The sequence below is a fragment of the Mastigoproctus giganteus genome, chromosome 8 (genome assembly GCF_048544385.1).
Source record: "Mastigoproctus giganteus isolate SK-2022 chromosome 8, ASM4854438v1, whole genome shotgun sequence".
NCBI lineage: Eukaryota > Metazoa > Arthropoda > Arachnida > Uropygi > Thelyphonidae > Mastigoproctus > Mastigoproctus giganteus.
In genome coordinates, this window is record NC_143582.1 from 79,734,508 (window position 1) to 79,760,705 (window position 26,198).

At 41.3% G+C, this 26,198-nt stretch overlaps 1 protein-coding gene across 2 annotated transcripts in view; it reads right to left on the reverse strand.

The window, feature by feature from the left end:
• The window catches only part of LOC150081662 (uncharacterized), a 36,529-nt gene extending 21,815 nt beyond the window's left edge, over positions 1 to 14,714 (reverse strand). The window contains exon 1 of one of the 2 annotated variants that reach the window (XM_090378796.1): positions 14,551 to 14,714. In XM_090378796.1, the coding sequence (XP_090234922.1) occupies positions 14,551 to 14,553 (3 nt within the window). In that variant the 5' untranslated portion in view covers positions 14,554 to 14,714. Of the gene's footprint in view, positions 1 to 464; positions 747 to 14,550 lie in introns of those variants that run through there. The other variant, XM_090378795.1, reaches the window with a different exon arrangement.
• Positions 14,715 to 26,198: the final 11,484 nt, after the last annotated feature.

Consider the following 26,198-nt stretch of genomic DNA (forward strand, 5'->3'; position numbering starts at 1 on the left):
CACCCAAAATGATCTACCAGCCGTTTCTCTAAATGCGAACTGGAGATTTCTTTTGTCCCCCGCCCACTCTTATTTCGGTTGATTTATTGGTAGTATTTAATTGGCCTCACGAGACCAAAGAACACACCAAATGCTTCCAGGTTTGACGTCATCCCTTTCGTGCTGATTACTTGACATTAATAAAACAATTAATAAAAGATCGATACACAAGTTTTGTCTGGTCGACGTTCAAATAATGGACCAAAATCGGGAGTGGATTCGAAGGCTCGTGCTGTGTAATCTTAATTTCAGCATTAAGATGCTGGAACAACTACAAGAAACCTTCCCGCGCTTTAAGTTCCTTTGTCTTCTTTTGTGTCTGCGCGCGCCAACGCTTTTCACATTAGGATTTTCCCAACGCTTCGAGATCTACGTTTCAAAGACTGAAAGAAGAAGCAGAAGGAAAAAAAAAAATGCAGACTTACCTTTACTGTCCCGATGCCGAACATTATCGGCAGTCGATGACCCTCCGTCTTATTTCCTCTTCTGGTGCATAATGCACGTCGATGTTCCCCGACTGTGATCATCTCTCGGCTGTCAAAATCCTGCCTTTTCTTCGCCACACACTTTTATGGTCGGACGGGTTAGAAGCTGAAATCCTAACCCCTACGGCTCCGCCACTTTCGTACGGACGCTTTATCTCTTCATCCCTGGCCTTTTTTTTCCTCAAACCGGTTTTTGTCTCTGCCCAAACGCGCGCAGTGCCTTACATATGTCTCTCTATCGGTCGCGTGATGTTTACTCTTCTTTCTTACAACCCTCTTTGTTCTTACGAAGAAAACAGAGCACACATAACCTTGTGCCCTTCCTCGTTTCGTCCCTCCCAACACCACCATACGGGTTGTTTCCGTGTCACCTGTGGCTAATCGTGGAATTCTTCGTTTCCTTTAGTTTTGACCTACGAAGATTCACATTTTACCATACCCCGTTTATTCGTCGTAACATTCAGACACTTCTCCCCAGTGAAGGTCACATCACCGCTGGGATCGGTACCAGAGGTCAATGAGCGTGTGGGACTGAAAGGAACGTTCGGTGATGGATCGCTAACAGGGGACAGTTCAATAACTGAACTTGTGTTCATCTAGCGAGGAGTCCCTCCTCAGTTAAGATGATGTATTTAGGCTAGAGAGCAGCACCATCTTTAACGTTTATCTCAATTCACCGATCACGTCCAAAGTTTAATTCGGGACATTGGAAGTCAGTGTAGTTTTGTCAGTAAGTCCAGTGTTGTGTGTTTAGGATAAAAGCCATTGAAAAAGCCCATCCAATCGTCCACCTGATTCCAGCTATTGGGCTTTCCATTTGAGCTGAACTATGAAACGCGAATCATTCTTTCCAATTAGCTACACAAATAAGAGCTTGAACAAAAGAAATTGGTCACTACGTTGTACAAATATTAATTTAATAAGAGTTTACATTTCAAGAATTACAAATAAGCTGTTGATTTGGATTTGATCAACTTTGAATACAACTTAGTGGCCAATATCCAACTTGGTTACTGTTTTCGATTCAATGTCCTTGTTAATGGTTTAAAATTAGTTATAACAAATATTAAAATCCATCGATGTAACAGCTTAAAATTACAAATCCATGCTATAATGACTTCAGAATCAGAAGAGCAGAGAGAGGTCATATTAAAGCGATTTAGGTCACGCAAATATGGTGGGCGTAGTGATGAAATATCTCCATCGAGTTGTCCGAAGGAGGCTTCCCTTATCCAGATAGAAAACAATATTTGTATGCGAGATGTTCTTGGTGACGTTAGTGCGAGCTGTCGCCACATGTCTGCTCAACTGAGGGGGGTGGTGGTGGGGAGGGCGTTTATTCTGGTTCCAATCTGCGTGTCTCGTGCTATTCATCATTTTCCGCACAACAGACCCAAATGTGCATTTCTGGCGCATGTTTTCGGGTCTGTACTAAAGTAATGGGGTCGGACAAGAAGGCACAGAAGCGTTAAGCGGGTCAAGCTTTCTATTTCGATAAGGGACACGCGAGATAAGAATCAGTTGGTTTCAATGATTTTATGGTTGCGCAGATACGAGCTCAGATTTCTGAGAGAAACAGAAAACAGTGTATTAACCGGAAATCACTGTGGGTTCATATTTAGTCCAACGAAAATTCAATGGAACTAATTCATTAATCTCAAAGTTCAACCCCTCCCCTCCCTGCCATACACGAGGGCAAGGAGTGCTCTTTAGGAATGTGGGAATAGTTATCTTATTGACTGCCATGTTGGAACATGATTGAAAACAAATTTGTCTTATTTGTAGCTTCCGGAATAGTTTGATCACCAGTCTCCCTTTGGTTGATCAACACTCATTAAAATAAATATTTTTTGGGCCTCCCTTTTTTTCTGGAAACTGTTTCACTGATTGTATATAAGTTTTTCAAAAATCTGTGCGGATATTTTCAACTGCAAAATTTTCTAGTCACCTCCAATTTGATGACTTCGGGAGGATGTTGAATGAATACAAAAGTAGAAGACAAACCTGTCTATCTGAAGATGCACCAACTGGAGATGTGTCTAGAGGCATTTTGTTAATGGGGTCGACAAATTGCGGCTGCTTACATATGAATACCATTACTACAGCAATTATGCGAACATTTGTATCAATCAGTCGTGCTTCCTGTATGTCCGGATCAAGGCCCGATTCTTCGGGGGTGGGAGAAGAGAAATATCACCATCGAAGATCAGTTATCTATTAGGGAATTAGTTCATCCGAGGGAGTCAGAGGTGAGTGGGAATGAATTAAGATGGTTTTTACTGAAGAAGGAAGTACAGATGCGAGGGTAGATGATATCATGGAGTAGCCTCTGGGGAAGGTTTTCTTGATCTTTATTTTATTCAAATTAAGAGCGATCTATCTTCAATAGCTTCAGCGGTGGCTGACTCATTTTATTAGGTCACCTTTCTTTGCATCCACCGACGGCATGGAGAACTAAATGAATTTTCGTGTCGCTGAGATCAAACTGCTGTTAGAATGTCGGACATCAAGACTCCACAAGGGCACAAAAGGTTGAATCTTAAAATGGACTAAAAGTAAAACAGCTAATGGTTCAACCGATTCTTATAAGGTGAAACTGAACCGGAAGAAATTAGTGAAGTCTATTCGGGTTCATCTGAAAGAAGCCTACAATAATTTGAATTTGCACCAATGGCAGACTAAAAAGACTCTTCCTCGCTCCATCCCTTGGTAGCGTCATGAGGTGCGAGAGACTGGCACGAGAAGTATAAAAACACTGGCACCTGATGAGTAATCGTACTGGCCATACAGTAAATGATTTCTGTTTCCATCATTAAGGTGCTTTTATCCTCAAGTCGACACGTGCTACAAAAAGTACGGAGGCTCGACCTAATTTCGCACCATCTCGCAGATCGTGGCTGTGAAAGATTCTAAGCAAACAGGAGACCAGTGAAGTGTGGGGGGAGAGCTAATGTCTTATAGCTAACACGTTTGAATGGTGTCAGCTGTAAATAGAAAGCGATTTCCAACTACTTAAGGATTTTGACCGTGCTAAGTAAATTATTTGTGTGACATCTACGCTCTTCCTTGGATCATCAACGAAATCCAATGACTCCTAGGAGAAACATACGCACCTCTGCTTGACCAGTGGTTTACCACACATTTTTCAACTGGATGTTTTGTTAGATGACACGTTTCAAGCTATTCTCGACACATTGCAATCCCTCCCCCCCGAGGGCAGTGAAGTGTGAAGCCACTCCACACTTGACATGACAAACCAACGTGGCCATTATTTTAACTGGTAGCAAATACTCCACTTGTCGGTCATGCGTGGCGACTGTTCTGATCGTGCAGTGGTGACTTGCATCGTAATTCCATTGTGATATTCAGGTGGCCTCTTAACCACCCAACAATTATTTCGCTCAGTGGGACGCAGAAGGGAGGACTCTCTTCTCCTTAATACGAACTTTCTTTGACTTTTATCGGGACATCAAGCGATAAATGAACCTGATTTCCACGACCTTATCGACGAAGATGTTTTCGAATTTTATTCGGAGGTCATGGCGGGCAACCAGCGAAAGAGACAAATAAATGCATGTTGTGTCACTGTATGTCGCGTGATAATGAGGCTCATGAGAAATATAAAGAAGTTCTGACACGTTCACTGAGGTGAGAAGGAGAATGTAATCAGTTTCAACAGCTTAATGAACTGCTGTCATCTGGATGTAACTAAACAGAAAAACAAAAGGAAATTGCACCAATATTTGAAGACTGTTCATAAGGAACACTGATTTAATCATTTTAATACGAACAACTGACAGTTAAAAGATAACATATACAATATTAGCAATAAAAATAGGGCCAAAGGAAGAACCATGTGGAACTCATGATCAATCGCACAAGGATTTCTTTACTGTTCTTACCTCTACATGTACCATCTGATCTTTGTAGAGGAAAAAAATAGACAGAAGAGAAAACTCATACGGTACTGATCTAACCTTAGTTTGGAGAGTATGACAAAGTTATACCTGCACAAAGAAAAGTTGCTGTATAACTCAGCCTAATATTGATTTTAGATGCACTTTTCAGCAGATTAATCAATGAGTAATGAAATACTATAAAATGGTGGACGTGAATCATTTAACAGCTCTTATTTATACACTGAATGATCATCCTTATGAAAACTGAATGCGACCCACTGACCACGTAGCCGACCGGGCTAGCCGAGTGGGTAAAGTACCTGCCCGGCAACCCAAAGGTCGCGGGTTCGAATCCCGCCTCGGGCTTGGATCAAAGTACTGCAAAAACCTTGGGAGGTGCAATATGGCCACAGAAGCCGATGCGCCAACAACTACCAAATCAAAAAAAAAAAAAAAAAAAAAACTGACCACGTGAGGTACGAGAGTGCGCAGTTAGTCGACCTACGTAGCATAGATAAGGTGTCAGTGGTTCAGTAGGTAGTAAAATTCCGAGCGTGATGGGTAAAAGGAAGGATTTATCGGACTTTGACGAAGGACAGATTGTGGGTGCTCGACGAGCTGGTGCCTCGATTTCCCAAACGGCTGAACTGGGTGGGTGTTCGAGAGCCGCCGTAGTTAAAGTATACAGGACTGGTGTCAAAACAGTCAAACAACGATCCGACGGCAAAACTGCAAAGGTCAGCGAATGGTTGATGTTAGAGGTGAGCGCCGGGTCCTACGACTCGTAAAGGCGCAGCACTGTTGAAGAGTTGACTACTTAATACAACATGGGCCAACCCGGAACAATATCTGTAAGGTTCATCGGCGTAAAGGACTCACCTGGTGCAAAGATCATGCAAGTTGGACGTTAGAAGCCTGGAAGAATGTGCGCTGGTCGGATGAGTCACGTTATTTACTCCACGCCGTGGATGGTCGTGTATGGATTTGGCGTCAACAACATGAGGCTCTTCATCCAACATGCATGGTATCAAAAGTGCAGGCCGGTTGTATGGTGTGGGGCATGTTTCACTGGCAGGAACTTGGACCCCTGGTGCATGTGGAACAACGTATCACTGGTCTCCGCTATCGTCAACTGCTTGCTGACTGTGCACCCCGCTACGTTACACTTTTTCCTGAATGGCGTGGTGTCTTCGAAGATGACAATGCGCCGAGCCATCGGGCACTTGTTGTGCAGCAATGGTTTGAGGAACACAGTTCTGACTTCCAGCATAAGGCCGCCGTAGCCTAGTGGTCAGGCGCGCGGGTGCATAAGTACACGTGCCTTGAGTGACCGGGGTTCAAGCCCGTGACTAGTGAATACGGTGCTGTTCCTTCTATTCAATCTATCTTGTGAACTCCTCTGACTGTTTGGTCGTCCCGGAGTATAAACAGAAAATTTATTTATTTATATCGATTGGCTTCCAATCGATATAAATCCCATATCAATCGATATCAATCCCATAGAGCATTTGTGGGAGGACATTATGGAAAGGCATATCAGGCGTCTGGATATACTAATCACCTCCATACCTGCATTGCTGATTGCATTACACACAGCTTGGTTGGCCATACCTCCCGAACGCTTCCGAAATCTTGTTGAATCAATGCAACGTCGGATAGCTGCTGTGCTGAGGGCAAAAGGAGGACCTACGAAGTTTTAGGTAGGTGGTCATAATTCAGTGATCACTCAGTGTATATCAGAGAGGCTTTTTTGGCAACACGCGCCACTGATTATCTACCAATCCGTTAAAGGAGTCTTCGTCAGTATTATGAACATTGTTTCATAATTAGAGGAAAATCACTCGGGTAATTGGATAAAGAAAGTTGTTCTAGTTGAAGGTTTAGCAACTGTTTTTTATCTCCAGTGTTAAGAATGAAGATTATTTTAACATTGCATTTGGGAAGGGAGAGATTGTTCAATTCCTTTAACGATGTTTCGTCTTCACCTCATCATTAAGAATCAATGATTTCATAGTCTCATCAGCAACCTTCCATTCTGAAAGCTGTTGTGGATAAGTATTGGTGGGGAGGTTATGTTTGCCTCAAGTAGAGTATTTTAAGAATGAAAAATGTCTTGAAACAAAGTGAACAGTGAAATTGGAGAAGGTTATAAAATCACAGCAAAGTTCTGTAAGAAACAACTTTTTTTTTTATTATCCAAAGATATACAATTAGCCACTAATAGCAGTACGGACGAAACTCTCTTACGAGACGCGAAAGTCCTCAAAGTTTTCCTCCAAATATTCATTGGAAAAGAAAGAATGCCCTCTGGGAACAGACTCAACTGTATTACGCCTCGTTCAACGACCCACTCATCTTTTTCGCACCGATTACGACCTGGAGGTTCGTAGCTTCTCATTTTCTAAGGACGTTATACTCCTTAGACCTCCGCGAGACCTTTTCTTGTCAACAGCGTAATTTCTTTAAACGGGGAAAAGGTCAAAGGCACAGAGCTAAACATTCCTATTTAGTTACGCAGAATCTCATTTGAATAATCGCCTCTGCTTAAACCCATCCAGCAAAGGAAAGATCTGCGAGTTTCTCAAGTAGCGCCTATGTGGAGCGACATCGCTGTTCTAATTGGATTGGTGGCTGGGTCCTCGCTTTTTTACTAAATCCCCGAGCAGATAAACAGTTGCTAGGGGAGACGAGGGCGTTGCACTTTAATTATAAGGAAACTCAAGATGTCTTGAAGGACAGAAGGAAGAAGACGGTAGGAGGGAACAATGTGAGCGTATTTCAGGCTTTTCTCATTACGATTAAGCCCGACAGCTTCAATGAATTCGTTTCCTCATCCATTTTAACAATCATTTCAGTTTGTTTCAAAGAATGAAGTAATTCCTAGCACTTGGAGTTGAAGATCGTACAAGCCTGCAAAGTAGGTTTCTTTTTTTTTAAAGATGGAAACCGGTTGCTAGTTGAACCCTGAACTGGAAGGATCAACAGTTCTTACAGGCCAGTCTTCTTTCTCTCCCTCTCGCTTCAAAACCGGCAACGCTATTTCAAAGCCGGTTTTTTTGTTAGTCAGATCTGGCAACTCCAAATTGACGCGAACAAAGGTAGATGAACATTTGTTTTTAAGGTATTACGTGAATGTTCCTGACCCGCTTTGGTCTCCAAAATGTTTAATGCTTTTATAGCAAACTCAGTTTTCTACAAATAAATGTGATCATCTTATATCTTTTTGGCATCCCAGTAAATTTCTTTCAAATCGGGCACAACACTCTTTAGACATTTAGCTTATCGCCATCTAAATGTATGAAGAGTGTTGTACCCGGGATCTACGTCTGGTCAAGGACTAGATGTAGATCCAGTCTGGTCTGGAACTTACTGATCTCTTAGAATTTACTCGCATTGGTTAAAGCACAATCGATTTTGCCTCTTCACAAAAAGAATCCAAACTGTAGCTCTCTAACTCTCTGTGGCCAAAATTTTCGATTCACTCGTTGGTAACAATTATCACGCTATATTTTAATTAATTGCTTTATCTTCCTCTCCACGGCTTTCGACCGGGGTTCCATGATACTAATTTATTCCAGTTTTGGCACTACACGATTGCGAGAATGGACGAAGGCTTACGCTGATTTCCACTGATCTCACGCGTGCTTCTGGTTCGGCGATCCATGGCAGACTTGACCAAACTAGAACTACATGGAATTTAAGACCTCCTCCTCCTCCTCCTTAGCTGACTAAAATACTACCCAGATCGCATTTTTTTTTTAAAATGGAGTCACTTAAGTTTTCTCTATGAAGAGGTGTTCCTCAAGGTCTACCCTGAGTCCACTAGTTTTCAACATTTATATTAATGATTTAGAGGGAAATTTCACAGATTGTACGATTAAGTTTACCTCCTATATGTAGACGACATTAAACGCCCTGATTAGTAAGATTGCCATCCACCCCACACCGTGTGGAAAACACCTGAGTTCGAGTCTCGTCGATGACGGGAGGAATTATGGGCCTTTTTTACAACGTGGCAGAATTAGTCGGTCTTTGGCGAGGGTAGCATGGTTTTTCGTCCAGCCATCAGAAAATCGACCTCAGAACACACGCAATTTACAGACAATACAATATACACGGATCAACATGGCCCTAGTCGCCGATGCCCCTAAAAACCAAACAACAACAACGTTAAACTTTATTTTGAAATATTACTTCCAAACCACTTTCTTTAACTAAACCGGGATTTCTATGAATCAGAGTTGTGTATAGCAAATAATTTGCTATTAATTTCTGGAAACAAAATCGTGACTTTCGCGAACCCCACCAGTATGCCGGAAAGGGCTACTTATTTGCAACGTCCGACTGGAGCAACTCGTGATGATTTCTTTCATAATACAGTCTGTCATTTCCCAGTCTGTCAAGCCATTTATTCTGCTAACAAACCCGGGTTGTTTTCTTAGCTTCCAAGAATTGAAAGAAGACCGAGTTCTCATTTAACCCTTTAAATCCAGTTACAGGATGAACGGGAATCCCAAATTCATGATCCATTGGAGGAGCGAACCAGAGCATCCCGATAGGGGAGTGGCCGGGCGAGGTTAGATCAGTGTCTTATCTAGTGACACCACAGTGTAGGTATTCATTTTCACTGTCCCTAAAAGAAAGAGTGGTTTCATTTTGGCCTACATATGGGTCACGCACACCACCTTCCCCCGGAATCAGAGCATTTCCCAGTCTGTCAATCCCATCACAGGTGTGGCAGTTGTGTCGATCACAGTATTCAGAGTTTAATTAGATCCTCTTAGGGGCCATCTGGAACGCGATTAAGTTGCGGAAGCAACTTATCGGCACCAGAGAACGATTTATTAGAGAGAGAGATTGTTCTTTGACATCAACACCTGGTTGATGTGAATGGCCAGACAATGGGGTTCAGCTGACCTGGGTTAGGCGACTACGATGAAATACTGTGTCCACTGGACTGGAAGCAGGAAATGACTAGTCGACAATGGGCTCACTAGAAATCCCATTACCTCAACACATCGCCAGACAAGCAACCAGTTTTCGGCGATGTGTTGTTTCCCTTTTGTAACCTTGATATAATATGGGATTGGGAAAGCATCCTCCGCACGGTGGCAGCAGTGAAAAAAAGATTGCCAAAAGAGCGTTTCGTGGGCGATGATTCGACGTCTGCAATAGCTATCACGTGATAAAATTGCCGTGCACCTGCATGGAGAAGCTTATCAACAACCCTACTGTACGATCATGGTTGAGGATTTTTATATACATATATAAAAACAAATTTAAAACAGTTTAGACGTTTACCACCAGGGGACGCTGTCAGTTGAAATGACATTTCAGTTTTGTGATACCAAAATCACGTTGACAGCTTCGCTCTCTGCATATTCATTTATGCAAATCTCTTTTTCACACCCACCCTGGCAAGTTCAAGAAACGCCGATTTAATTTCAAATAAGCCTAAAAAATTAGAAACACGCCCAAGAATCTCCAACTGGTTATTCTTGTGCACGTCTGAAGCAATTTCGTGTCACTGCTGCAGTACCCAGATGTCATTTTAATTCGTTACAGGAAGTTGACGACCAGATGTGCGTTATACGCGCACACCTAAATATAAAGTACGCTGTCACAAAGCCTAGACACTGTGAATGGGGTTTCAGCAAGATAATTAGCGGGTGCACTGAGGGTGTCAGCAAACTAGCCTGTAGCTCGATTCTGATGTGAAAGAGTAACACGCAATCTCTCTCTCCCTCCTCATCACATCTACGTCTTAAACCACTAGCAGAACACGCATGTAGGTCACGAAAGGGTATTGCATGTCTCGAATAAATAGCGGTGTTTTAGAAATGCGGTGAAGTGCCCACCTGTAGGATGGGTGTTTCGTGGCCGGTCGCAACAGCACAACCGAAAGATGATGAAGTGAAGTAACGCGGGGTCACGAACATTCTCGTGATGCTGCCCTACATCTTTCTCTCCTGGGAGTTCTTCCTTTATCTCAAGTTCAACTCTTTGGAAATAAACGATCAAACATTTACGAGCATCTGGTGAATAAAACCGTTAATATTTATGGGCCGAACATTTATCTAAGCGCACTGTGTTGTCCCAGCGATGCATCAACGCATCTTTGTCCCCATCTTAAAACCACAGCGACTAACAATAGCGAGACTTCATGCATCTGTCAGAATTATAATTTATTCCAGGAAAAATTGGGTTACCCATTTCTATGCACGAATTTCCTTTCTGGAGAGCCATTTGTTAAGGAAGCATCGAGCAACAAGGGCCGCATAGATGAATATTTATCCTCCTCCTCCATTTCCACAGATCCATCCATTACCTGAGAACCAGCTGTGTTGTCTGCAGTGCAATAGGCATCTGAAATTGTGTGGATCGCTTCTGACACTACCTAAACATAAGTAACGGATTAAGAGGATGAAATACCAATATTTCAAAACGATACCTTGACATCTGACGGCAACCTGCAGGACTGGTATGACCAGAAAGACAAGTGACAGAAAGTACAAAAGTGCCCCTCTAAGATTAGCATTACCAAGTAGCTAGAAAATGCCCTTTCTCAATTCTGAGGAAGAACTCAGAGTTGAATGAGAGAAAAAGGAAGGAAAAAGGGGGAAACAATCTGAAAAGATGCATGGAAGCATATTAAAAGTGACAAAATGCCCATCGAAGGCAATCGCTGCTTCCAGAAAATTCCACGGGAATCCTGACTAGCAAGAACGCGGAAAACGTAAAGAAAATGTCAAAGGGTAAAGTACGGAGGAACGCCGACTACTCAGCCGAGGTCAACGCTAGTCCATTTCTTTGAGGGGATCGCTAGCGTAATGCGACGACTGCAAACAAGGTGTAATTTCACGTATAATCTTTGCCCTCCTGACATAAATCCACTCTACGGTGAACCATTTATCTTTAAGGAAAAAGCCACCGGGCACGTTGCAACTGGTTCGGGGTTTTATGGCTCATTTTTATCTCTTCGGTTATTTAACTCTTTATTCAACTTGGTGTTAGCGTTTAATAACCACCGAATTCAGGAAGTTAATCTTTGCTGAAGCTGGAAATAGGAGAATAATCAGTGAAACTACTTCCTCGCTTTCCCATGGATATCGTTGAAACCATTGTTGGACAAATCCATATATGTAATGCTGTTTAAAATGAACTACAGACATTGATGGACTGGAGTGTTATTACTATCTCGAAAGGGCCGATATTAACTCAGTGTAGTTCACTACCATGTTCTCCAACAGCTTGTCTATTATGCATGATGGCGCATGTGTATATAACACGACAGACCAGGCTGATTAACTTTTCCATTTACTCGGAACTGAGTAGCTAAAATATGAAATGGGGTTTATGCAATCTGCATGGCTGCCTCCTGCTGAATTCACTTCGGGGCTGTACTGGGGAGGGGGGGGTTGAGGTTAAAGGGTTGAAAGGGATGGCTATCGAGCACGCAGTAAACATTATCCACACGCACGCAGAATACTTACGATCACCTGGCGTCGGTGGCAGCCCTTTGAAACTCTGAACTAATAACACTGTTTTGGCTTCGTTAGCATTCAACAGACCGGTCACTCTTGAAAGGAAGAAGCTCCCCGAGCGCGAGCTTGATGAATATCTGTCCTAATTATTTGACAGGAATTGAAAATCGAAAATACGCGCACGAGAAATTGAGGACGAGTCTCCTTGCTTTTGTTTTTAAGGAAATCTCTGAAATTCCATTTGCAACATCGAAAAGGGGAAGCGGTTTTTCATACTCTGGGAAGTTTTATTAGTTTTCTTACCCGCAAAGTGTTCTTCGTTCCATATGACAGGATTGTGGCTGGTGACGTCTTATGCTCAGAAATAATACAAATCTCTGGATTACATCTATCGGATTCTATGCGGAACGCTGGGTTGATGTTTGTGCGGAAGAAGGAACAGACTTTCAGAATTCTAGCGTCCAATTAAGAGGGGGTTCCGAGAAGCAAATGCTCTGCCACGAGTTAAATTTCAGAGAAAGACTCTTACCCATGGACCTTAGTGACACCAGCAATGGATAAGCTTAGCTCGACCTACTGATTCACTGTGAATCAGTAGGTCGTTGGTTTAGGTTCCCCCTAAACAGTTTATTGGGAGAGTTCCCCCAATTTTCTCGCTGTTTTAAAATCGGAGAACTATTTTCTGATTCCCCTTATCGCTGATTTTAAATAGGGAAACAATATTAAGCGAATTAACAGATCGTCCTATCAGTATGAAGCAGGGACTGAGCTAGATGTACTGTACTTATCATTTGCTGTCGCAATGATCCATGAGTAACTGTTATTCTAAATTTAACCACTTTCCCCATCGGGTGTACAAGTTTGCATTCAGAATCGTTGAGGAAAATTATCGATTAAAAATTAAAACTGGAGAACGAGTTCCCGGTTTTAAAGCAGCGGCAGGGGGGGATAAACAGAAACTAGTAGGTACCATGTATTGAAGAGGTCAGAGCTTTCAATCACTGCGAGGAAGGCAACGAGTAGGAGGGATTAGGTCTGTCAATTACTGTTACTTGCAATGATCGATCGGAACGGGTACGTACCATGTTCAAAAGGCTAACCGGATTACTGTATTAGACATTCTTTTAGAAATATTCATATAAAATAATCGTACAGATTAACATGACTATGTTCTCGAAAAAGTGAGTCATTGTAATCTCCTGATTCTTTAAAGAACAGGGGTGAGGTCATCATGAATAATCTGTAAATGATGATGGTCTTTGTCCACAGAAAGGTACACGTCCACACAGAAAAGTTTTTACATAAAATCTCTATAAGATTACGTTAGTCACATACAGAACACTGCATGCTTTTAATCCTGTATAAAGCCTTGGATGACGGTGCCTCTATAATAATGACCAGGGCCCCAGACCTTAATGTAAAGTATTGGCGCATAAAATTAAAATATTTAAGCACGATGATGTGCATAAATGTTATCTCTGTAGCGTTGAAAGAAACCTTAGCGGATTCATGTCAACCTAATATGACGTATGTTTCATCGTTCAGTTGATTCTTGTTTGTTCAGTTGGTCTAAAATCTAAAGTCCTTTCGACACGATGGCCATAAAGTGAAATATTACCGCTGGCCTGAGAGAATTGTTTCGTGGGCAGACCAGCAACTTCTGCGATCGCACTATGGATTAATGATGATTGAGTTTTAAACTCGACCTTCATTTAGGATTCCTTGTTCATCAATAGTACGGCCTGCACGAACTGTCAAGTTAACTGGAGTGTGCACTTTTCATATCAATTTTCACCAGGCCTACGGCAACATTTCCCAGCGTTACAGAAATCTAAACACTGCGTTTTACCCTTTACTATGGAACACACACAACCATCCTGTTTGAAAATAGGTTCTTGTTGAAGTCGTCTCCCTTGTGACCTCATTGATGAACCTGTTGCGAACCGTCCAAGGTGGCACGAGACAAGCTCGAGGGATGTGCTAGACAAAGAACAGCTGCGAATATTAGCGAAAAAAGTTGCAAAGTCGTAGAGACAATAGAATGCAGTGCAGAGCATGGTCAAGCCAGAGACAGACAAGGTCACAGTCACAAAATTGTCAAAGTCCACGGCCAAATGAGCAGAAACTACAGCGATGAGAGTAGATAATTACAATTTCATTCATCCAATTTCTTCTCAAGATCATCCACAATTCTGACACGCGAGGAATGCGCAATTATGGAAATGAATAACGCTTTGCGTAAATATCTTCACACACGGTGTTATTGGAGTGCATCAATCGCGCGATCTTCGGTATAAAATGAGAAAGAAACAGTCTAAGAAATCGAAGCCAATATTCAGTTCAGTTATTTTACTAAGATCAGAATGGATAACCCCTCTCCTCCCACCCACAAGATATGCAGCCGTTGCGGATGAATCCACTGCAAATTCTTCACGATGCCTCTGCCCATTGAGTAGAAATAACTTCTGAGGTCGGTTCCTTTATCCACGCTCTGACAGTGAATTGCCTCTTGTGCCACACTACTCCTCACAGTCCACTCTTTTTCAGCGTCAAAATTACGACTGACCTTTAACTTTCATCCGCACTGTGATGGAAGCCTCCTCCCTCCCGAAAAAAAAAAAAAAAACCAGAAAGAGTACTCACCATTTCTCCACGCGCTCTTCCTCGACTCCCCCGTGCTAGTAAACTTTCATCAACACTACGTGCACTTTCCGCTTCAACACTACACAGCCAAACAACCAGAGTGTGCGTCCGTACTTGCTTTAATACCTAAACGCCCTCCTTTACGGTGTTCGGGACACGTGATCTCACAGCTTCTCGAGCTGATGAAGCGACCGGCCTCGGGGTAGGCATGCACGTCTCGTTCAACGCGAAGGAACAACCGCCATCCTCTCTGATTTGCATTCTCAGCATCTTGCACAATAAAGGCATGACCTCCCTCGTCCCATTACAGCCACCCCCCCCCTTTCCCCCCAACATACAGTCGTCACCGTCAGGCACTGTGGGTGTCCGCTCAAGGAAGGTCGTTGGGACAAAACCAGACAGCAAAAGTGGGAAAGATGCGTGAGAAACACAGAAACGAGTACAGTGGTAAAATATATCATGACACACCTGAGATCGTGCTTTTCTTTTAACTGGTTACTCTCCGATGTTGAAGTTTCCTTCAGTCATCCACCAGACGGCGTCTCGTACCACTCTTTGAGAAACACACTCGCTAGATGATTATTTTATTATTGTAAAATATTGCGAGCAGGGAGTTCACTATCAGATGCCTGCGAAGCAGAACATCAGCTGTAATTTAAGTCCAGCTGCTATGAATCTGAGCGTACACAATAAAATTATGTTTCCTTTCACTGTCAGTAGGACACGAGTTTGCAGTTTTAGTTAACAATACATCTTGTAGAAGAAAAAGAAATGCTGCTCGGAATTCGTTGAGAACACCACAAGATTTGAGATTACAGAGTGTACAAAAGTTAATGAACCTTCGTCCAGAATTGATTTTGTCAACTGGCTTGGTATACGCGTGGATACTTAAAGTCCAGAGTAGTCATAACTTGCTCTGCATGACCACCAATAAACTAAATTTAGCATTTATTTTCATATATCGTAAAAACTACATCGATCTCTTGCCAAAAACGTGAATAAATGATGGATTAATGTGAAATGAAGATAGCACAAACTGCTGTAATGAGGTTTATTTAAGTAGTTATAATAATAATGTAATTAATGAAGTGATCTCCTCCATTATTTGATTTTTGAAAGCAAGCCCATCAAATAACAGTCAAGGCAATTACATGACTTCTACTGTGGTCAAAAGTAAGGATTGAAAGTTTTATAAATTTCAACGTGATCAGGCTAATAGATTAGCCTTTTCAGAAGTGTTCAGGCTGTTGTTTGTTTTCGCGATGAGCCAACGAAGATCATTCGATATTTCAGCTTTAGCGGGATGAAAAACCGACCTTCCTGGTTAAAAAAGCATTCAACTCTCGCCAAACTAACTCGGCCACGAATAGAGTATCGAACCCAGACTCTTTTCATACTGGATAGACAGCCATCGTATAATTATACTAACCGTGAAGTCAGAAGTCACCAAGGAGGAGGGTATGATCTCAAGACCCCTCATCTGCCTTACTAATAAAGCTTTAAAATAACATTTCGAAATTTATTAAGTGTCTTCACGAGCTGAAAACCCTTAAATAATCAGAGGAGGATGCACGCCTTCCTTCTCAGATCGACCAATTACAGCTCCTACTGAAGAGGCCTTTGAGAATTCCTCCAGTGTCCGACTGCTACGTTAAAAGCATCAAACTAACCTCTTTGGTCACAACAAATGTGATCAAAGTTTCTAAGTAACTGTGCTTGCCACAGTTGCTTGAATCTCAAGGTCAACCACTATTTGAACTAGGAACAGTTCAAATACAGGTTTAATCAGGAAGGACCACTGATTATCGATTTTATCTCGCGGATGAAATTCCAGGTGGCGTTAACGTGCTGCTGATGAACACCTGTATAATCAGAATTAACGTGTTAATACAAATACTGATTGCGCAGTCTGCACTACAAATTGCATAAAATAATAAATATAAAATATTTAATGGCTGCCATCTCGACTTCGAGGATTCAACCCCCGCAGTTGTTTTACACAATTTTAAGATTAACGTACAGTTAATGGGGCCTTGTTACAACGTAGCTGAGTTAGTTGGTCTCAGGCGGAGGTAGCATGGTTTTTTCTCCCGGGAACTCGGGCTTTTTCTTCCAGCAAACAGAAAATCGACCACAGAACGCTCAAATTTACACTCAGAACAAACGGAGCAATATGGCTTTAATCACTGATGTTCCTAAAACCTTACTACAACAACAACCCCCCTCCTAATTGCTGATGTTACATTTTCCCTCTCCTAGCAATGTTTAAGTTTAAAATACGGTTCTTTGACAGTTACTTCAACAGCTGGAATCAATAAACCTATACGCCGATTTCAATCTCCCCGGCTTTATTTAAGGTCTGCCATCTGGCTTAAATGTTTCCAATCACACCCAAGGAAACAGCAACATGTACTTAAAAGAAAACAAATAAAGATCAACCACTACTTTGTTTTCACCTTCGTTAAACCGAAAAATACCTTTCACTTGTGTGCTGAGTCCAACGCATGCGTACACGCAATAACCCTATAGCGATCATCTCACTACTGGGTTATTTTAAAAAATATCAGACCGTTATTCGACTTTCATCAAAGCATCGATCACATGGAAGGCGTCGATTTTCGACTGCAAGGCCAGCCAATAAAAGATGATCAGTTTTGGAATCCCCCCCCCCCCTCAAAGAAAAAGCAAATTCTTATTGCCGATCCAAATTGTAGGATCTCATTAAGGTTTGATCACTTGCTTATTACATATTTTATCGATCCCAATAAAGCAAAAGAGCCCTCGAAGCCCTCTTTGGAGCTGTGAATAATATCGCTGATTGAGAACACGCGTTAAGTGTTGCTGATGAAGTTATGGAAGCTAAAAGAGGCCCCTTCAGAAGAAATGAGGAAAGAATGGTTTGGTTTGTATTTCGTGTGAGGTGTGTGCTGCCCGTGTTTCAATATTTGCACTCTAAACGTGCCATAACTCTCTTGGTATTTGAACACTCCTTAAAAGCTCCATCTTCACCTTCGAGTGAATGCCGCTGTTGAAAAGCACTTGCTTGTATTCTTGACCGTGGTTTTCTAAGCTAAGACCAACATAATTTCTTGGGGAACTCTTGGAACACATTACAGCCTGAGGGAATTCTTCGTAGGATCCAGTCGGGTGTGCGACAACACTTGCGTGATCCGAATGAAAAATGGCACAGATTAGGACTTCCTGGTCGTAAAGATTTGACTCTTAGGATTTTTGAACGCTAATGGTCTGTTGCGAACTCTCACATGTCTGTAGTTAATTCTTCATTCCTGAAGAAAGCGTAAGAGGGTGGCTGAGAGTGAGAAGAAAATAGTGTAGACATGGAGAGATAAGGAACAAGGTCTGACAGGTACGGTGATTGACAGTAAAAGAGTAGAAATAAATGGAGGACGAAAGTAGAATTTAATACTCAGACTAGGAAAGAGAAAGATTCAACTTTTTATTTTTAATTAATTTGATTTTCATTATTCTTAAGATTGAATGATAAAATTACATTAAACACGAGTATATTTTAAGAAAGTAGAAATTACATGGTATAACAAAAGAGATTTTTAAACAGAATGGCCAATATACATAAACCATAATCCCTTCTCCTCTCAACTTTAATTCTAATATATTAATTATTATTTTAAAAAGTGGAGACTGATCGCTCAGCGAGGTGGTTGACCGGTCTGTGGTAATTCATTGGACTGTTTCTGTAACGAGCAGAATTCTCATCGCGTGCAGACAACCGGCATAACTGATCCATGTATGGAAAGTGACAAAACTAGAAATTTAGAGAAACCTAAGGAACCATGACACATGACCAGAAAGTGATGAATAACTGTTAGGTCAACACCTAGTTAAAACTCCAGGATCGCCCGTGGCAACAGTTTCTACGATGATTTTATTGAAAACGCTTGCCCGATTGACCGAGATGGTCTTGTTATGGCAGTGCCACTCGCTACTAAACCCACACTTCAGATTCAGTCACGCAAATCACCCCCATGTGGACTGAAAGTTCAACGGAAATGAGTTTTTTGCGTACCTGTCAGTGACCGCTTAGTCTGCACGATAAATGGCCGTATGCCACCCTTTTGGAGAGATCCAGGTTCGATTCTCATCGACGACAAGAGGAATTTCTAAAATCCTCTTTAGTCAAGACTGAATTTTCCAATGACTTATCCTGTCTAAGAATGCAGGACATAGCCCATCAATTTTTGGAAACATTAGTACCTTAAAAATTGCAGTCAAGTGTCTGGTAACTTGGGTCTGAAGTATGGAAATCGCCAAGGGCCAATTTGGAACACCAGCAATACTTTTGGCTTCCAAGTAGAGGAATATACAGTGCATTCGTCTAAGATGCTTTTGAAAGAACATTAGCAACTAATCTTCAGAAAATTTAATATAACTTGTGCGTTTACTGTATTATTAGCATTAATACACAAAAGGTCTTTTGAATGTTCAAGAAAAATAGGTTCACAAAAATTTCTTTTTGGTAGGATTGTGAGAGAATCTGTTATTACCCTGCTTCATACCTCAAAGGAACCAAATATGCCCCAATCCATTATATTTTCGGCAATTTTTCTCTACACACAAAAGTTCCTGTCAGAATCCAGACCGTCTAAACGTTTTAGGACCAAGAAGGAAGTAATAATCACGAAAATCTTGAAGATATAATCGAGGATCTGATAAAATAGCTTCGCTGTGTTCGCGGGTGGTCAAACAACAACGTGCGAAACACTGAGGGGAGGAGTTGAATGGAGTCGCTTCGGGGAAAGCGAACACACTAAAAAATCGTTTGTTGCATTGCCCAAGAGATCGGAAAAGGAGAGAATTACAAATTTCCTTCTCCTTGACACATCTAATGGAATATTGCTGTCAATTACAAACAGTATGCGATGGCACCTTTCCTGTTTGATGCCGGACACCCGACGAGGATAAAGATCGATCGAATACCGAGTTGAAATCATATTAACTAGTGGACAAGGTGGGTATAGCAGTTACATCACGTCCATTGCGAAAATTTAACGCGGATTTATGGCACCCCAATTGAGGTGGGAAGATAATACACCAGTGATGAAATAAAATTCGGTCCTCTGTGGAAATCTGTTCCAATTCTTGTTCGTAATTAGGTCCGTGTACAGCTGGATAACAGTTAGTTTTAACTCGCTAATAATTGCTTCTAGTTACACAGTGCAAGGACGCAAGTCTTCTGATGCACTAGCTAATAATAAATATATAAAAAGAAAATAAACAACTTATGTGTTTCATCCTCCAGCTGACCATTGAATTTCTTCAGCTTCAATTACTCACGGAGGTAACTTGTTCCAGTAATTAACAACTCGCTGGCTCAAAAACGATTCCTGCAATCCATTCTAAATCTCCTTCTCCTTAATTTGAATTTATGGTTAATTTCACTGTCCCCTCTCAGAGCTTTACAAACCTCAATCAGGTCCTCTCTAAGGTGCCTAGTTCTCTATGTAGCCTACATATTCGAAGTCTTTCCTCATACGGGTGCCCTTTTTCACATTTCACCAAGCGGATTTCCAGTATCTTGACCGTTTCCAGAAGCGCGATATCTTTGTTTAGGTGTGATTTCCATGCTTGAACACAATATTCCAAGTGCGGTCTTACTATTGCCTTATACACTGGTGTGCAAAACTTAAGGACCAACACTATTTCTAAAGGTTACAATCACAAAAACTTTACTTAAGGAACTCTTTACTGATGAGAGTAGATTCAGTCTCAGCAGTGATTCTGGACGTCAGCTAATCTGGCGAGAGGTTGGCACACGGTATCACCCCGCAAACATCACTGAAAGGGATCGATATGGCGGTCGAGGTGTTCTCGTCTGGGGAGGCGTTATCTTGGATGGACGTACACAACTCCAGATACTAGAAGGCGGTACTGTAACCGGTGCACGCTACTGTACTGAGGTAATCCTTCCCCATGTGCGTCTGTTCTGAGGTGCCACTGGCCCCAAGTTCATGTTTATGGATGATAATGCCACACCCCATCGCACTGCAGCTGTTGATGTGCGTTTGGAAATTTTTGAATAAAGTCCCTTTATTCAAAAATTAGACAGAGGGACTTTATTTTTGAATAAAGTCCCTCTGTACCGTTTTGTTTCTGTTCGGTGTTGTTTCCTTCATCACATCATTCCTTCATTTCTATACCTCACGAGGTTCCTTTGGTATGCTTTTTCCATTTCCAGGCCACTCCTATGAGAAGCTACAGGTGAAAACCTGACTGGTCTTTAAATTTTGCACACCAGTGTACATTGGGATAAACTCATTAAATTTATTGTAAAATATTTACGCTTGGAACACATGCAGAAAGAGAAAGGTACGATAGACATGAAGGAAAATCAGATATTTGTTTCTTTCCAGTAGCGAGTTTTTTTGCATAAAAATCCTTTTCAGTAAGAATTTCTAATAATTTAACTCCTAGGTTATAAATAAAAAAAAAAGTTTTACATCAAGTGAACGTACATTTACAGAAACCCGAGCAACTTTGGTGAAATAAGGACAGGATCAAACAGTCAAAAATAAAACTGTTGTAAGAAGTTTGAATATTCTGTAATGAAAATGGTAGCATATACGCTAAAATTCAAACAATCGCGTGCAGAACAAATCTTGACAGCATACGCAGAACTGGAACAGTTTTTGTAATAAATGTGTTCTGGGGATTTTTCTTTCTAAGAGACAATCATTATGGTGAGTTTCTAACTCTGTTTAATGGGGTTTCTGTAGGGAGCGTGTTCATCGAGTGTATAGCAATCTCTGTGTGCTTCTGTTTCGTAATGTCCTAAGGACGGCCTTCACAGTGGAGCCTCAGGACCGTAAGAACTGAGGTAAAATTCGAGTGGGCATCTCTTTACTCTCTAACCCAATGACCCAGTATGGGCTCATCAGGAAAGGAGGCATTTCTACATCTTAAATGATGGATCAGAACTAACGAGCAGGAAGTTAAGAGAAACCATTCCTCCTTCCTCCCCTAGAAGTAGCGAGCTCGTATTTCAGACTTGTCGTTCATTGGCCAACCTCACCTCCGTTGCTTTGAATCTCGATGTCCTACTTGATTCTCATTTCGACACTTTTATCTGAAATCTACACAATGTGAATTGCGTGACCTTTCTTCTACTGCAGCGTGCGGCCCCTCCTCCCAAACATTTCTTTATTAAGTTCTTAGGCGTTACCCTTATTGTAACGGAGGAGGATTTAATGGCTTTCGCAATAACGTCGGCGGATGTGCAGAAGAAAGTTTTCCTATTCGGTTCCTTTGTCGAACACGCCGCTTTTCTCCACGCTACTTTTCGTGCGTGCTGCCGGAACACCCGATCCTGCTGTGATTAGCGGCCTGTCTTTGCCCTTTACACGTTCATTTTGAATACGCACACATTGCTCTTGGTCCAGTGGTATTCTCCCACTCTCTCTGTCACTTTGTTACACGGAAGAGGCGGACAACTGAGAACTAAAAGTCACTGAGCGGGACTTCATGGGCGCAGGTTGATCGTTGCCACTTACGCCATGGTAATAAAGAGGAGTTTAACCAACTGCCCACTTCGTGCACTTTTCGAAGAAATATTCGTTCTTTCTCAGGGCGACGCTAAATTTAAAGAGTCATGGACATGCACTGATCCATGGCTGATCAAGTCAATTCGTTGTGTGACAATTGGTGGCTACGCCAACTTGGTGAATTCTTTGGGAGAATTCGGTTTATGGTAGAGCAGAACAGAAAATGCAAAATTTTAGCATGCCGCGCTATAAGTGGTAAATTCAGTGATGTTGTTCTTGATATTTTATATTTTTGTTGGAGCGTAATATCCGCCTTCGTTTTTTTTATGCATATTTTACTTTTTATTGGGAGATTATATTAAAAAAAAGTGCCACGGACAGTTTAAAGATTTGGATACAAGGGAACCTTGGTTCACACTGTTCTTTCACTTCTGTAAGTTGCATTTTAGGGAAGGGAAGTGGAGGGACTTGTTCCAGGGACCGAAAGTAGCAATCATTAATGGCTGGGTAATCTGTCGTTCGATTTGCAACCCGCGCCATAATTTTTATTGAAAGAAGAAAAAAGAGGGCGCTAATCTTCTGTTTTACGACTGTGTATGTATCTGTGGTTAATCAATACAATTAACATAATTATGCTTAAGTTTATATGTCAAACGGGCTAATTCATGGTTCAACGCTGAAGTTAGAGAAACTTTCAGAAAAAAACAAAAAGCTTTCCGGAAATGGAAAGTTTAATAACTTGGCCGACTACCACATCTACAAGAATGAGCGGGCCACCTTCCTCAAACGTAAACCAAACGCAATACGGCAGATAGAACACCCAAACATGACAACACGCAAAGAACACCCAAATATAACAAGGAATTTCATATGGAGAAAAAGCTATTTCGGCAATGGGTATCTTTGTTTTTCCAACAAGTGCGTACAGATTCAGTAACTCCAAACTTCAAAAATTTCGCCATTCAGTCCAGACAGATCCTTTCGACTATACTTATAACTAAAGAGCATCTTATAAATACCATCCAAAAACTTTCAAACAAGACTATTGGTCCAGATGGCTTCCCACTTTTCATGGTCGAAGTATCTTCATTGTAGAGCCCCTTCTGTCTACCTTTAATACTTTAATAAGATTTTAAAATCCGGGACAATCCCGGCCATATGGAATCACTACAGGTTCAAACCCATACCCCAAAGAGTTTAGATCTATCGCAGTGGTATGCTCTTTGCTGAAAGTTTTTGAGAAAACGATCCTAACAACACCCATTGATCATTGCTTCTCTCAGAGACCTAAACATCTTCGTACACTAATCTCACATCCTATTTAAAACACAAACAGCTCTTAACAATAAATCTCAACTGGATAATATTTTTTGATATTTCTTCTACTTATCATAGGCTCTCAATTCCTACTCTGATTTACATTCTGGAGAAATAGTTTGGTATGACAGGAACCCTATTAAAAATCATCAAATTAATTCTTACGCCCAGACAGCTGCTCATCGGCCATAAATCTTTTAAGCAAACTTGAGTTGAAAGACGGAGTACCGTAGGGTGGAGTCTTCTCTGGTTTACTGTTCACTGCTGCCCTCGAACCTTTCCTCTCAAGGTACAATGATTTCTCATCTTATGCGGACGCCCTTAAATTATATATAACTCCCAAAGACCCTGCACAGATTATATACCAACCTAAATATCACTGCCTGGAGAGTTCACATAGCATCGATCAATATCCCCCGAATTTCTCAAATTTTTACCGGAGTGATTGATACCCCTAAGTCTTCAAAGCCTCATCTCTTCCCCGCGTGCCGGACGGAGTTATGGCAACCCCTTCTGTGCTATACAACCTCTCCTGCGTAGAGAAGTTTTCCCCAAAAATACAGTAAACCTGCTCAATTCACTGAAAATAGATCCAGCGGAATACTGTCAGAGCCAGCAATATAAAGTGAAGAATCCACAGCTTACTTCAATTATAGAAAGAGAGCATTCCAAAGAAAACTCCATATTTTTTTCAGCTTTGTCCAACTTTAACTTCTCTGATTAAAAGCTTATAACGGTAATGATTTAGATTGCATTGTAAACACCAACATTCTATGAAGATCTTAGTGAAAAATTCAGCAGTGGCCATCTTGTTTCAAGATGACAAATCGAAATAAAAAGTCGCCTCCTCTGTTATCGGGTAATTCGCAACAACGTAGCAGGATTTAATGAGACTGTGTGAGACTCTTCTCACGCAGTCCTTGTCCAAATAAAAATACGCTCTTAAGAATACTCTAAAAACCACCTACATATAATGAAAACTCTGTTTATAAATGCAAGTTATAATGTAGACTAAAAATTTCTAGGAAGTGCTCATCAACAGTGTGCCCTCAATGGGAGGTTCATGCGGTACTCGATGTGATCTGTTTATATGTTTGTACTAGTGTATGTTTGTGGATTAATCTTCGTTTTATGCGGCCTCAAAACCAAGGAAATAACTCACTCCTTCCACCTGAGGTCATCATACTTAGTAATCAAGTATATTCCTGATATTAATGATAGAGTAACTAACAAACAAACAATTACGTGATCAAGATCAGAATTGTGTACGCAACTACCTACATCACACCTCCAATTTAAAACAGATATCTTACTTCGCTGCCGGGATCTGGACCGGTTCAAGATAAGGGAAGAGAAATACTAACTTAAATGTCTGACAAGTATTGCATCACACAATCAGGACGGTTCTCATTATGTGGACTGAGAGAACACAAAATTCGTATTATGCTGAGCAAATTATGCAAAGACTGACTTGTTGTTGTTTTAGGAGCATCAGCAACTAGGGTCATATTTTTCTGTACATACTGTCTGTGTATTGTGATAAATTTTCTGTTTGCTGGACGAAAAACCCGAGTTTCGGGGATGAAAAATCACGCTACCCTAGTTTGAGACCGACTAACTCAGCCACGTTGTGAAAAAGGCCCATAAAATTCCTCTCGTCATCGACGGGACTCGAATTCAGATCTTTTCCACCCAGTGTGGGGAGTCTACAAGAAATTCCTCTAGTGGTTTTAAGGCATTTGAACCCACGATATTTCCAAAAGATCATTCTCACTGGGGTTGCTTTTTGGAATCGTTTTCTTTTTTATTTCTACACTCCAAGTAGAAATCAAGGTCTGCAGATAATCAAAATTATTCTCCTAAATGAACATCAAAAACTCAACGGAACTTGCAAATGAAATCCAACGGAAAGAGTTGAATAAAAAATAGCAGATGGCATTACATATCCAGTCAGTCATCACTCTTAAATCTAAAAAAAGAAAAGGCAGAGTACGCTGACCCTGCAGTGAGAACCAGTCTTCGTTTTGTGGAACGAAAAGATCGAAACATTAACGCTAAGTGTGTAAATTAGTTCTTCCTTTTTTATTAAAGTTTCAAAAGTGTGAACTGTAACTCCTGTTAGTGCTCCTGCATAATGTTTTTGGACAAACTTCATTTGGTTTAAAAGCTGGTTTTTTCTGTCTTTTTCGCATCTCCAATTTTGGGCCCGTGCAAGTGGAGGTGTTCTCTATAATGCATGACGCGTTCAAGTCCATTGACTGTGATGTGTTTTGATTTTTTAATGAGTCTACTGGTTTTTTTCCAGCAACCGCTTGATGGTGTTTATTTTATATTCTTTTTTGTACATCGAGGTGTCGCTGAAATTAAAAACCAAAGCAATGAATTTTCACCAGCTGATTGCTTAGATTAGCGCAAAAGACAACTCAGGACATGAGAACGATCATATGAATTCTAAAGATTAGTCCTTTGGGGTCTAAATTGTGTATTCTACAGTCGGTTTGCCTGTTCTTCGGGATGAAAATACACGCAGTCCTTGTCCGAATAATTCGACTAAGGGGTGAATGGAGTCACAAATGTTTCTCTTCTGTAGCTCCTATTTTTCAGCCAGGCTTTTTCCACACAATATAGATGACCAGTGATCAGAGCCTCTGTGCTAGCCACAGGGGGAGGTTTCAAACAGAAAAAGCATATTCGAAAATGGTTTCGACACTCCGTGGAGTCTCGGTATGGCTTCTTATTCATGGTTTAATAATAAGATATATTAAGAGATAATGTGATAATAAAAAGATATTAACTCGAACTGGGTATGACTTA